Here is a 15428-nt window from a genome sequence, read left to right as displayed (position 1 = left end):
ATAATTTTTATTCGCGATTTTTCAAATGAGATGGAAAGAAACAATTTTTAAAGGAAGGTTTTAGTGTATTAAATCAGAGCGTGTTCCGCTTGCTAAGGGCCACGTTATTAGATGCAATTTTGGTATACGAATCTCTGCGGCGTTGCGTTATTCTTGCCAATAATGCTTGTCACGGCGGTATAGGTTTGAGCAGACTGCAGGGCAATTATTCCTGTGTAATCTTTGGACCAACTTAAGATATAACTTAGTTTTAAATTTGAATTCCTTATCTTTTGAGTTACGCCATAAATACTGGCTGATTTGTAAGCACAGAAAGTTCCCTCTGCTAAATTATTTTGAGTTCTGAATAAAAGAGTCTTTTACACTCTTCTTAAGTTTTATTTCATCTTAGACATAGCAATAACTCGCTTACACATCTATTCGAGTATTTGTCACAAGTTACACTCAGTTACAGGCAGAATCCCTACGATGTAATTATAATCAAGCAAATATCATCATTGAATCCTATAAACAAACAACATATGTTGATAATTAATGATAATCTGCAAATCTATGGTCATCGGGACAACTTATATGTAAATTTCTTTTTGTACCCCAGTAAGATTCTGAAGAAGATTATAAATAAAGAAATTTTTTAAATAAATTTGTATAAAATATGTAATGATAAGTTAAGCATTTATCAGATTATTCACATTATTTCAATTTTCGTGGTCGTGCATAATTTTTCAGACAACATATAATAAAGAACCAAAACTGAATTTAATTCGAACTCCCAATTAACAAGCACTAATTTATAGACATTTCAATGGGAATCTCTCAAAGTAGTTATGTGCTGTGCATCTCAAATTTCAAATATATCTTCAGACGACAATGCAGGCTAACTGCAGTGAAGACCCTCCGCTTTGCAAGACGTATGAGAAAATGCAAGGATATACAAGGATATCCTTGTACAGGGCGATAATAAAAGATCCTTCCCCATATATGAATATTTAGCAGCCTATCCGCTCAACTAATCGAAAAGAAAGTTCAGATATTATTATTTGAAAGAATGCGCTCAAGATTCTGATGGTTTAACAATAAATACAGCTCTCATAGTTACGGTTACAGTGAAAACATTTCAATTTTTTTAATAGCAATACCCACTTTTTTCTTGCGCAAGTTGATCAGAGCACTTTAAAAACATAAATGGCGTTGGAAACATACACGTATGATGAAAATTGCCGGTATAAAATATTTGAAAAGAACAGCATTGTAAAGGACCAATAAGAGAGCAGAGGGAGGCGACTTTCATTGGAACAGAAGGTTTTCAACTTCCATACCTTCGCAGACGATAACGCATTGCATGAAGATTACTGACAAAAGTGACGAACGTAATATCGCAGAAATATGGCATTTTTTAGTTTTAATAAATCTCGTAGATTTGATGTGTATACCTTAGATTTCAGATAACTTCAGAACTTGATAGCCATCGGAATGAGGTCGGGGGATCACTGTGGCCACGAAACTGCCAAGTTCCGGGGGATGACTCTATCTTGAAATGTTGTACCCACTGAAAACTTGTAATTCCAATAAAAAAAAGGTTACCTTTCCTCTCTTGTGTCACTGATTTTTTACAATGTCCTTCTTTGCAAATGATTTACGATGGCAATTTTCGTCGTACATGTATCGTTCCAATGCCATTTATGGTTTCTCACTGCGCTTATCAATTTGAATAGGAAAAACGGAGGCGATGCCAGTCGAAAATTTCGAATTTTACTGTGACTGTAACCACTTCTATTGTTTTCGATCATCACAGTCTCGAATGCATACCTTCAAATAATAAAAGCTGAAATTTCATTTCGATTGGTTGAGCCGGGATTTTTTTTTTTTTTTTTTTTTTTTCCCACCACCTTGTATATCCTTTTTCCTTATAATATTGAGGACTAAGAAATTTACTAACAGAGCAATTAAAGAGACTAAGAAATTTACGAAGAGAGGAATAAGAGATCGATATTTCAGATCGATATTTTAGATTAAAAAAGTCTGTAAAGTATCGGTTAATACTGCTTTATCTTTCACAAATAAATATATCAAGAAATGATTTTTCAGGTTGTAAAGTTTGGAGAACAGATTTTTGTAAGTCTATTTATTTCCGACTTGCGAAAATAAGGTAAGTGATCCTTCGGCTAAATTTATTTTTTAAAATAAATTCACATCTTATTTTTAAAAAATTCAGAATAAAAGCTTAACATATATATTAACTACAAGTCTAAAAAATTTCATTCTTGACAAAACATTCTACAGATGTGCTGCGTATATAGTGATTTGACATCCGCAGAAAATGGGGGGGGGGAGGAATCAAGTTATCCTAATTGTCCGCCACATGATCCTCTGACAACAAAGAGCATTAGTTGCGTTCTCGTTTCGAACCGATGAAACCAAACATGGGAGATGAAAATGGTCAGTGTGGAACCTTAGTTGTATTCTTTGTTTCCACGTTAACCTTCACCTTTGTGCGTTTTTGTACACCCTGCTTCATGCTATTGGCAAAGGATCGCAGTTATAAGTTGTTGGAGAATACTTAACTCACATTTCTTTGCTTCCTCTGTATCCACATTTCTTCGATAAATTTGCTTTCGTTCCCTTTTAACATTATCCTTATTCTGATTACAGCTGTTTAAATCACCTTATTGGAAAAATGGCTACACCTTGCCCCCCCCCACCGGGTGGTACAAAATGGCTTAGTATTACAGTCCAACAGTCTCGGCTCTGGAAGCATAAAACACACGAATCCTTTTCCAGCTTATGCTGTCCCGCATATAAGCAAACTGAACACAATCAAAACAAAGGCTTGAATTTAGCCAATGACAACCCAGATAAACATCGCCATTAACTCCACCCGTAGTGATGATATCTCTAGGCCTGAAATTTGTTAACATTCTGTCGCTGCCAAAATTATTTTGAACTACTAACGTTACAAAATTCCGTTCATGATAGACACCATATAAATCGATTTGTAGTCCATGCCGTTACAGGTGTAATTGAAGCGTTTTCTGCCAACTGGTTTATATTTGTCCATAAATGGTGTTAAAACTGATATTTTTTTTCAGTTAGTTTGCAGCATATTCTGCCGACTTTCAGTTGTAGCATATGAACAGCAGAATATAAATAAACTTCTGGCAATGTGATAACATTGTGGGCGGAATTAATTGTAATACTTGCCTACCATGTCATTGGACAGATTCCAGCAGTTGTCCTAGAAGCGTGCAATTTGCTTACATGCGTCCCAGACCGAGTGGATAACGTGATGGCCACATATCGGCTTTACAGATTACTTCTCCACCCTTTGTGGTATCCACGGCTCCGAAAATGAGGACCCCAGGCAATACCTTCTAGATAGTTACAAGGCCTGAGCCAACACCTTGTTGTCCTAGAAAGCCAGTTCAGCTTTAAGTGTTATGAGAGGGTTCAAATTTAAAAAGTCCCCCGCCTGTGTATTAAGAACAGAGGGGTGTCGCACCAAGTGATAACGCAACGAGAGGAAGCCTCTCTGGGAGCTGTCTTTGAAAAGCTCCTTTCTGGGAAGCTTTGACTTTATGCCCACCTCCCACCACCTCCCACCTAAGTTGTGGGGTCAATCCGGTGTAGTGCTAGTGTCAATCGTGGCGGAATTCGTATTTGTAATCTTGGCGGAACAAATAAGAACAAGATTTTTATTTTGATTTCATTTAGCACTGAATGAGAGAATTTTTTAATACATCCCAACATTTATCTTTTGCTGACAAAATGTATTTTTAAGTACCTTAAACGTATTCTTAAGTACCTTAAAAATACATTTAAGTACCTTAAAAATACCAACTCTGACTCTTAAAAAGGAATGCGACTTTTGTCTCTACGTTTACAAAAGTAATTTCAAAATTCTGTCCATATTTAAGTAAAAAGCACACATGGACTTAGCTCCAATGGCATTCTGTAATAAGTTCTTCGTTGAAGAGCGAATACATTTATAATGCCATCTCTATTGCTTTGACTAAAGCAACAACACAGAATAGACTTCGCACTAAAGTATTTCAATCGCAAATTAAAAAACTTCACTTTCGAAAACCGCGCTTCAAAATTTGTTGTTGTTGTTGTGACTTATCTGACTTGTCTGACAGTCAACATCAGAACAAATCCACAAAATTCATCGTGGCAAGGAGTGCAAGGTTGTGTCAGCCGTTGGCAAGAGCCCTGAGCACTACACTGGAGACAGTACAACTTTGGTCAGTACCGCATCCAATTTTTAAGGAGAGTACCCCAGGGGGACGGGTCCGAGGGTCTCCCTCCCCTCTGCCCTACCAGAGAAGTCTCGAGAAGACTTTCTGCTCACCGTGTATTTTGAGTACCTCTTTCTGTACAGACACTATATGCTTGCAAAAATCCATGCCTTCTCCGGGATTCAAATCCAGATCCTTCGAAACGGCAATTAGCGTCGCTAAGCACTATGCTGGTTGGGCGGCGCGCTTCAAAATTTACATGTCTTTAATTAATATATACAAGTAAAACTGCAATTCTTTTCTGAATACATTTATTTTTTATTTTGTTCTGACTCATTCTGACTTAAATGCGTTTTATTGACGAATAGTCAAAGAATTCATATATAAAAATATTTAGAAGCTCTGAACTAGAATATATATGTTACGGTGAAACACCGAAATCTGGAGAATGTCGACTTTCACCGGTGAATGTCAACATTCACATAGTCGCTTGATGTATGTTCGAAATATTTTCCAAATACTCTTATTTCTGACTTACACCGGTGAATGTCGACATTCACCATGTACTAATGGTGAATGTTAAACATATAAGAATATTATATTTCCTTCTCCGTAATTCATTCGCGAAAAAACGCACTTAAGACTCAGAATAAGAACTTAAGAACATAAGAACTTAAAACACACATTACATTCAAAATGAGAAAGGAAAATAATAGAAGTTATAAATTTACCAAATTATGTGATTCAAATCTTATTTATTGCAACAACTTAAACTATTATGACACTTTGAATTGCACAAGAGGCCCTTGCATTTACAACTGCATTTATTTGTGGAACACTTCCTTTTGGAATGGCAGCGTGTACATATACTCCTCTCTTTTCGACCTACACCAGAGCATATCTGTGATTGTCGACATACACCGGTGAGGGTCCGAATGTACAAGAATGTAAAGAAATATTCGATCTTTCACCGACGTATTTGGTGAATATTGACATTCTCCGGTGAAAGTCGACATTCTCCAATTTCGGTCTTTCACGGTAACATATATATATATATTACCAATCGTTATTTTTCCTTTTCTTATTTTACAAATGATACAAAATTTTGTATAACATTTTAAATAAATTTAACTAAAAATCAATGGAATTAAAATTAATTGTTTCTACGAATTCTAGAAAACACTGAATGTGAATTATTTAATTCACGGATATTTTTTACTAAAATTGTTAAAAATTAACGAAATTTCATAAATAAAGAAAAATTCTTCTAAAAAAAAAAGTGGATATGCTTCAGTTATGTTAATGATCAATTTAGAGTAATATGAAGATCACTGTAAATCTATTTGTGGATGAATTTAACAAAACCAGAAAAAAAAAAAAATCCGATTTCCTTGTTACAGCTTATTTAATTGTATACATTTTTTGCTGTATTTTATTTAAAACTTTCTTCCTTGAGTTATTCTAACTTAATTAACCAATGACATCAAAAATTGCAAATTTTGAATTTAAATATCCCGCTCAATTTTTGTCTTACGGGAGTCAAACTTCTTGTACTTTAATTTTTTTCATAATGAGTATAAAACTTTTCCCAAATATAAGTATAGAAAACAGGAGATCGCATTAATAGTTAGATTTCGTTATTTGTCCAAAATTCTTTTTTTTCTTTTTCTTAATTTAATATTACCCCCCCCAAAAAAAAAAAAAAAAAAAAAAAAAAAAAAAAAAAAAAAAAAGACTTCTGTAAATTAAGTATGTGTCTACCACCAACGATTGCGAAAATAAAGGCCGGGTAAGGATAATAGTTTTTGAGGCTATGTGTAATGGTTTTCGAGTTATGCGAGGTACATACGTACGTACAGACGTGACGAAAAAAATCCATTTTGTTTCCATTTTACAATCAGTTTTGGAACAAAGAGTCCTTTAGTCTGTCCGTATATACAGACGTCACGCAGAAAAAATGGTCAAAAAGGATATTTCCGTAGAAATCTGATAACCGAAATTTTTCACGATTATAATACTTCCATTACTTTATACGAGGAAGTAAAAAGCAAAAAATTAAATAAAATTAAATAAATAAATAAATTAAAAAAATAATAAAAGTGGATATGCTTCAATTTTTTTAATGATCAATTTAGAGTATAACGAAGATCACTGCAAATTTATTTCTAAACGAATTTAACAAAATAAATAAAACAATAATTAATATATTATTAATTATAATTTATATTAAATTATGAATAATTTAATAAACAAAATGATAGAAAACGTTTTATATTGGTTTTTCTGCAGATACAATATTGATATTTAGCTTATGGAATTTGTAAATAAAATATCTATTTGCTATCATTTCTTATGGAATTTCTTAAAAAAAGATAATTTTTATACAATTTAAGATTATCCATTTGCTAATAAGTTGTTTATGGTGCGATGATACCTTATAGAATTTGTTTAATATCTTATATAATTTATTAATAAAATATCTATTTGGTATTTCGATAACGATAAGAACTTTTAAAACACTTTAAGAGCTGCATGACAATAATTAAATATTTTTAAAATGTAACTTAAAGTATCGAATAGGCGTACCTTGCAAAATAATCTTTATACACTTTTTTAGCTCTGTTGAATTGCTTCGCATCGTACCAGTGCGGTACCTCCTGCTTCGATATGTCACCTCCAGGAGTCACTATGAAATCACCCTCTCGTAATTCCTCCAATCTTTTATTCTCCCAAGTTTCGCTCTTTTCACTTTCCATTTCGATGTTTCAGTTTTGCCGGTAAGCTCGCTTTTGTTTATACCGCCCGCGAGACAGACGCATTTTAAATCGAAAGTATTTGAAAGGAAACGCTCTAAGGCGCGCCAAGTTTGGCGCTTTAGCGCCACCAGACAGATTGCCAAATGCCACAATATCGACCAGTCATTCCTACTGCACGAGTTTATTCTTTGAAGTTTTATCGATTTGAAGGAGATCTTTTATAATGCCTTTGACAATGCCATCATCGCCAGCGTAGTTTCTGATATAAAAGACAATTATGATTATCGTTCTTTTCTTTTTTAAAATTGGAAAAGTGGCAACATTTTATTTGATGTATCAGTAGCAGTTGTATCTTATGCTTCCCAAGAATGCTTTATTATGGATTTTATTATGGATATTATGGCTTTATTATGGAGTCATTTCAGTAATCGTAAAAATTAAAAATAAACTACTTTTTAAAATGAATTTACAATTTTTATCAGATATGTCAACAGCGAACACGTATTTTTATTTATTTAAATGTAACATAAAAAAATATTTCCAGTGCACAAAAGGGCTTTGGAAACTCAATCTTAGGTTAGAATAGGAACAATACAACAATATCAGAACAATATAACTGATACAGCACAATTTAATCTAATTCAAGAGAACAATCTTCGATTTCGAGGGCAATCAGACACAGGTCACTCTTCTTCAGGAGCCCCTCCCCCCAAAAAAAAAATCAACAGTCCCAAAAGTCTACGTATCTGAATTTCAGATACTTGTGTTTCGTATGTGCATTATTTGTTTTACATCATTATTAATTTTCTTAAATGTTTTTAAATTTTTCATTGACTTGGATAATATAAAACACAAGTAATATATATATATATATATATTTAAATTTTGAATTATTCTGTTAATTTTACTATTTTATCCCTACAATGATAGCGTTTTATTTCAGTTTAACGAAAAAGAAATGGTTTTTCTTGGTGCAAATAAAAAAAAATCTTTGTTTAGCTTTAGGTTTTAGAAAAATAACAACAGATTTATGCATTTTAGTTTTAGCAAGGTAAATACTAATTTCATTTTTCTTACATTATTAATATAGTCAAAATTCAACTAAAAGTTCCACTCCAGCTTAACTGAAATGTGAGTTATTTTTGAATGCTCACGTAAACAATAATTAAAAAAAACTTTGCTGTTTAATTTCGTCAAAAATTAAAAAGCTTTTGAATTTTGTTTTATTGAGAAAATATTAAAATATTTAACTTAAAGTTTTTACTAAAATAAACTGCCATTAAAAAATATTCCTTTGCATTGAAATCTTGAAATAAATACCCCTTTCCTTGCAGAAAAAGGCAACTGAATTATCTGAACTGTTCGAATAATCAGAGGGATTGTATAGTCTCAACTAGGCCGATTATTACTATTATTATTTTATCTCAGTGTCTGAGCAAGCATTGCCCAGAGTCCACCACAGGAAGGGTGGATACTGATGATGTGTCAGATCAGCTGAAAGAACAAATAGTCTCAGCGAATGGGTGCTCTCTCCGCCCACTTAACAAAACAGGTACAAGTAAATAAACTCCTCCCAGCTTCAGCCAGACTGCTTCCAATTACTTATATGCTTTTTCCTGATGTCTTTTATGTCTGATTTCTTAAAGTTGTTTGCTCATTTGAATTTATTTGATTATGGCAAAGCACTCGATGAGTATCTGGCTAAGGGAAGGATGAGTCGGTGAGGACTTCTTCTCTCCGCGAATCAGACAACCTGCATTTTCTTCATTTCGTCATGTTTCTGTTCATTATATAGCATTCAATACATTCAGCAAGCACCAGACAGCAAGATAAGTAATGTTGAAGGCAAGGAAGTAAACAAAAACTAATATTTATGAGTTGTCGCAGCCACCTTAGTAGCAGTCGCCAAATTTTCAGATTGTACCAAACTCTGGTAACCATGCACAAAACCATTCTTCAGGCAACCATCCTCATAGCAATCCTTCAGTCAAGCAACGTCGCCATTTTCGTATGCGCTCTTTTTGCTGCATTTCATGTTCCAAAGGTTTTTATAAGCAAATCTTGTTATTTTCCCCCTTAATTTTAAAATATAAGCTTGTGGAATTTACCAGCAATTGAAGAAATTGCGGTAAAACTTCAGCAAGAATACAGAACTTTGTCTGTAAAATCTCTAAAGGGAACACCAGGAAGACGTGTTTGGTAGATAGTTGGCGTTGCCGAGGTTTGCGCGATAGCGAGGCTGAAATTTTCTGATGTTTTTTTAAACGAAAACAGATCGCTGTGTAATTGGGAAGAAGAATAGTGGTAAAAAATTACAGAAAGATCTGATGAAAAATGTTTGAATGAATATTTTGAAGGTATCACGTAATCCTTGTTTAATAATTAAAATATATACTTTAAGTTGCTAAAGAATGTTTTCTTTTCATAGATTGATAATGTTAGTCGATTTGGTCAGTCCATAAGTTCGTGCGCATTAAGAGTATGCAGAAAATTCACTATGACGCATTTACTAAAACAATACAATTTAGAACCTGTTGAAACTTGTTATCATTTGACTAACATATTATTCAGTTCATCACCAACTTTCGTAAATATCGAACGCATTTTAGTACCCATAGAAGATGAATATATGTAGATAATCAGTACAAACGCGCTGTGCTACATTTTTTATTTTCGTGTGGTGAATCTGCTACGTTTTCAACGCTAAAAATTAATAGTGTACATGGTGAACACACTATTAGTATAAGGACTGCCCAGAAATGGTTTTAAAAATTTTAAGTTGGAAAAAGCAGCATGGATGATGAAACCCGTTCAGGACGTTTTGAACTGTTAGAACCAAATCAAACGATTCATTCAGATGTTTATAGTGAATAACTTTGTCGTCTAAATTCAGAATTGATCAAAAAACGCCCACGATTGGTGAATATCAAGAAAGTGTTGTTTCATCATGATAACGCTAGACCGCATACGGTTCGAACAACGCAGCAAAAAATTAGTGAATTTAATTGGGAGCTTTTGCCTCATCCTGCTTACTTCCCAGATATTGTCCCAAGTGATTTTCACTTATTTTGTGCCTTACAAAATTTTTTAACTGAGAACAAAATTAAATTTTAAACAGGATGTACACAATGAACTTTCAAGTTTTTTTTGCATCAAAACCAGTCTTTCTACAGCAATGGCATAAAAAAACTGCCTGTAAGATGGCGAGACATTGTAGGTAGATAATGGAGGAAAATATATAATTGATTAAAATGTTAAATTGTGTTTTTTTTATTATTTAAAAATTTACCAAAAAATGCTCACGAATTTATGAACTGACCCAATACTATAAATATCGAAAGTTTTGGAGTCTTTTTAAGAAGTGCCGTGAAAACCACCAACTTCCAGACGATAAATAACTTTTACTATTTCACCGGTAAAAAATCGTTATATTGCGCCAAAGCAGTTATGTTAGTACGTAAGCAGCTCAAAATTCTCCGAACGCAATAAAATAAATAAAATATATGGTCAAGTTGAACTGGAAGCCCGGCCATTCCCACTTATTTAGTTAGATCTATGACGCTATTTTTCGGCTCCGCGGCAGTGAGGAATGATGGTAAATTTGCAAGACTTTAAAAATTTTCCTAAAGAATGCCTCTCCAAGATTATGGGATCAAGTATTTTCGACGTGAGTTTAAACAGAAATCTATTTCGAAAAATAAATACATAAGCCTAATTTTATAAAGAAATTATATTAATTTTAAATTAATACACAATTAAATTCTTTAAGTTGCAAAAATAATGGAAATTTTCGAATCAGTATTCTTACTTTTAAGAAAGTTGATGCCACATTTAAGATATTGTTGCGTGCGTACGGGTTCGTTATGAAATGAATGCACAAGTCCGATGAAAAATGAACAAAAATTTATTATTATCACAACAAAAATGCTTAAATTTTCTCAAATTATCATGCAGTATTACAATATCTCACAGTAGTTTTCTTTTAACTACTCAAATGTCCAATAGAACGTAATTCAAAACAGCTAAAGAACGCTAATCCGCGAATTCGCTACAATCAACAACAGTAGTTTTCTAAACAACAACAAACTAAGCAACTCCTACAAACTGAGATGTTTTCCTCCTTTTATAAGATTTTAAAATCACGCGCTAGAATTTTTCAGTACTTTCTCGAAATGTAAAAGAGTTATTTATTTATTTAATGCATGCACGCGCTCTTGTATTTTCAATTTTCCGGCTTAGCTTTCTTTTAATATTCGTCACGCGCTGCACTGCGCGAGAAATAAAACCATTTAATTTATAATTGAACTAACATTAGCTTTTTAAATACCAAATTCGTAACACTGCCCCCTTCCTAAGGGCTGCACGTCCCGGGCAGTACGATCCCTGGACAGGAAGCTAAACTTACAACTGAGGCATAAATGCAACTGAGGCATAAACATTACATTACAATAATAAACAACATGAACAATAAATGCAATACATAAAACAAATCAAATGCTATCAAATACAAATCAAATACACATTTAAAAACAAAATGGACCATGGTCTTATACTATTTACAATTATTTACATTATGTACTATGGCCTTAATAATGAGCTAACCTGTCGTAATGAACGACTTTAGGTTTAGAGTTCGAAGACTTACGAATCCGAACCACGACGTCATTCAGCCTGTTTAGGACTGTGTACGGCCCATCCCAAGGTGACTATAATTTAGGACTCAGTCCTTTTCGTTGAATTGGGTCGCACAACCACACCTTGTCTCCTTTGTTGGATCTCTGTCTAGTAGCTCTTGTGTCACATCTGGTCTTCATTTTCTCCGTCGCCAAGTTGACTCGCTTTCGTGCAGAACGGTGCATCCCCTCAAACCGGGCCTGGGCATCTTGGATGTGTTCCTCAGGCGATGAAGGCGCATCCGTAGGGCGACTAAACAGGCGGTCACAAGGCAGACGAAGGTCTCGACCGAAGAGCTTCTGGGATGGAGAATAGCTGGTAGTCTTGAGTTTCTTTTCGACCCTGGTATGATTTCGGCAGCTTTCCGAGCTCGATCTTTCGGACAAGGCGTCGACATTTCCAGGCGAGGATCTCTTTTGAGGATGTATAGTCATACCATCAGATGCTGAAAGCAGCTTATTGTTTTTGAAATCTAAGGAAAAATTGTATTTCCTTAAAAAGTCCAATCCGAGTATGCATGGATCTGTAATATCCGCCACATATGCCGTGTGATGGTAGGCGGCACTTCCAAACGTGATGTTTACGTTTAACTTCCCAGTTATGTCGATCTTGTCACCAGACGCAGTCTGAAGGGTAACACAGGATGGCGTCCAAATAAGTTTATCTTTAAACTGTTCAGCTAAATCTTTCCTAATGATGGTAACATTAGCTCCTGTGTCAATGATCATATTGCAAGGAACTCCATCGATATTCCCATTGATGGACAGTCCGTTATTGTTGCCACTCACTATAGAGATCTTAAGCGCTTTAAAACAGGGTTTTTCATTATCTGGCAACCTCCGTTCCTTGATATGGTCATTAATTTGTTTCCTGCGTCGTTGCTCAGAAATTGTCTCAATTTTCGTACCCTGGGGTGTTCTGCAATTCTTTCGTACGTGGCCTTCAGCTCCACAGTTCCAGCACTTTGGTTTCTTGTCAGTCCTTTTCCTTCCCGTGGCATTTAATTGTCTGTTTAAATCGTATTCCTTATTTTCCGTGCTCTGGGGAGTTCTGCAGTTCCTTCGTAGGTGGCCTTCAACACCGCATTTCCAGCACTTTAGGGTCGGTTTCGTTTCACCACTATTCCGTCTTTAAGCATTCACTGGTCTTGTCAACTCATCCGTTTTATTATCCGTGCCCTGGGGTGTTCTGCAATGCCGTCGTAGGTGACCTTCAAAACCACATCTCCAACATCTTACAGCCACTTTGTTCTCACTGCTACTCTGTATCAAAGCATCGATTTGTCTGGATAAATCATCTAAACGAGCCATCAATTGGTCCCCTGGGTCGTGGACTCGCACAGCTCTGACTGGGTAGCGATCTCTAAGAGTTGCTTGCTGGGCTGCCTCCAATTTCAAGGCGTACAACAGAGCGCTTTTCAAATCTTTAACATCCGCCATTCGCAGTGCTTTCTGTATTTCAGGGTCCCGGATGCCATCGATGAAATATTGCAGCGACAGGATTTCCCTCGTTTCTCTCGGGCACTCCGTAAAGGCGAGGTGGGACAGCTTTTCAACTTTTCCGGCTTAGCTTTCTTTTAATATTCGTCACGCGCTGCACTGCGCGAGAAATAAAATCATTTAATTTATAATTGAACTAACATTAGCTTTTTAAATACCAAATTCGTAACAATATCATTTCTCAAGCTGAAACAAAGTGGTTTAAAAAGAATTAAAAAAAAAAAAAAAAAAAAAGGCTAGATACTTGAATGTGTTTCAAGGTTTAAAAACACTGTTAACTTATTAAAGTGTATTTTGTATTTTGGAAATATTTGATTTCTAAGGATACATTAATTTCAACACGTTAATACTTAATTCATTTAAATTACATAACAGATAATACATACACTAAATAATTTCATAATGTTACTAATTTCACCTAGACGATTTAGTACAGATTTGAAGACTGCAATGAAACACTGCATGTTTTCACTACAGAGCTGATGACCTTATTTTCTATTTTTCGTTAAAACAATACATTTAATACAAACGGTAAAGGAAAAATTATTAATTTGTATTACATTGCTAATAATTTTATTTTACATTAACAAAAAGCATCTTAATTTAGTTTGAATTAGAAAGGACTAAGTAATACTTTAAATTTTAGGCAGATAAAATCCGTCTAAAGAAATTTTCAAAATAAAGATGTTTCGTATTTCTCTTAATTGAAATAAAAACATTTTATTTTGTCTTTTAAACAAAATCTGATGATTCCAGCTTTGAATGGGGAAACAATTATCATTGTTAATTATCTATACCAAGGATTCTCAACCGGTGGTACGCAAGAGAAAAACAGGTGGTACGTAAAGAAATAAAGTATTTTTAACTACGAGTATTAAATTCATAAATCTCGTAAAGAAAACTGGTTTAGAAGACTTTAACTTTTGACTGAACGGAAAAAAACAATTTAAAGGCATTTTTTCAAATAAAGGTGTTAAAATTTTATTGCCTTTTTGCAAAATTTATTTGTGCGAACAAAGATTTTCTTCCATGCTGCATTTGAAAAATAAATACAGAACAAAATTAAAAGTGGATCCTAATTTACGGTTAAAACTAAGTGAAATAAAACCAGACGTAAAGAAATTGATCTCTCTTAAACAGGCCCAAATTTCGCAATAAATTTTAGAATTAAATTATATGACTTAAATTTTGATAATTTAAATGGTAACCAATTTTTAATCGACTATTTTCTTATGCGTGAGTATTTAATACGAATAGCCAACAGGTTGTGCAAATGTCAAAATATAATTTTTTTCTCTGTAATATTTGAGAAATTGAAAAATAATCATTGAAAAATGTAGTGGTGGTACTAAAGTTTTTCAATTTTTGTTTAGCTGGTACGCGTTAAACAAAAGGTTGAGAACCGCTGATCTACACTATTAAAATCTTGTGCGCGTATGTTTGTTTGTGGCATTATTTCCTCCGGAACGGTAGGGAGTTGAATTTCGAAAGCGGTACCCTCGGATTCGAAAAATTCGCGGGAAGCCATTTCGACTGTTCCCATCTTTGTACGATTTTAATCAGCCGAGATATTAATTAAAAACTCTGAAATCGCTAATTTTCGCACTCAGGCAGTCTCGCACGTTGGAGATAAAAATGCTTTATTCCCAAAAGTGTTGCTACTGTAAAAGTTGTTATTTAATAGATATTTATACTAAAATACTCCAGATAGTAACAACCCTAATGATTTTTTTAAGATCGTATTAAAATGTGAAAGGGGGAAAAATACCGTATTTCCATGCATACTTCTCTTCCTAGCTTTTTTTGCCTACTTTTTCGCTTTATCTAGCGTATAGTTTTCCCCTTTGAGAGCTAGTTTATTGTAAACTGAATTCCACCGATTATTTTATTTTTATTGCCTAGACGGTATAATTGTTAGGGAAGGTAAACCGCTGAGTTGGCTTCCGACCCAGGTATAGATATATCCATGCAGAATTGGTTACCAACTCGGCGGGAGTCAACCACTAGCTACCAGGCCGCAGCCCTGGGCAGCCCCGGCTGAGCAGACGACATTTATAAAATGCAAAAAAGAGATATACATGTGCATACAAGGCACTTGAAGAAGAGTATAACAATGTACAAAGAAATATATACATGTGCATACAGGGCACTTGAAGAAGAGTACAATCAAAATATATGTATATACATATAAATACAAACTCATATACAGATATATACACGCTTACGTACATAGATATTCCGAAACAAATAGAAGTATGCATACT

The 15428-nt window shown here is 34.2% G+C and overlaps 1 protein-coding gene across 1 annotated transcript in view; it reads right to left on the bottom strand.

Annotated features, from left to right (window-relative positions):
• Positions 1–7055, bottom strand: part of LOC118186783 (uncharacterized) — a 31126-nt gene extending 24071 nt beyond the window's left edge. The window contains exon 1 of the mRNA XM_035356927.2: positions 6822–7055. Coding sequence (XP_035212818.1) covers positions 6822–6991 — 170 coding nt within the window. The 5' untranslated portion in view covers positions 6992–7055. The remainder of the gene's footprint in view (positions 1–6821) is intronic.
• Between the last annotated feature and the right edge of the window lie 8373 nt (positions 7056–15428).

The sequence above is a fragment of the Stegodyphus dumicola genome, chromosome 12, assembly GCF_044657685.1.
Source record: "Stegodyphus dumicola isolate Sdum_Otavi_A_Nest chromosome 12, ASM4465768v1".
In the NCBI taxonomy this organism is placed as follows: Eukaryota; Metazoa; Arthropoda; class Arachnida; order Araneae; family Eresidae; genus Stegodyphus; species Stegodyphus dumicola.
Note: the sequence above shows the minus strand (reverse complement) of the source record. Positions and strands in the feature narration are given on the sequence as shown.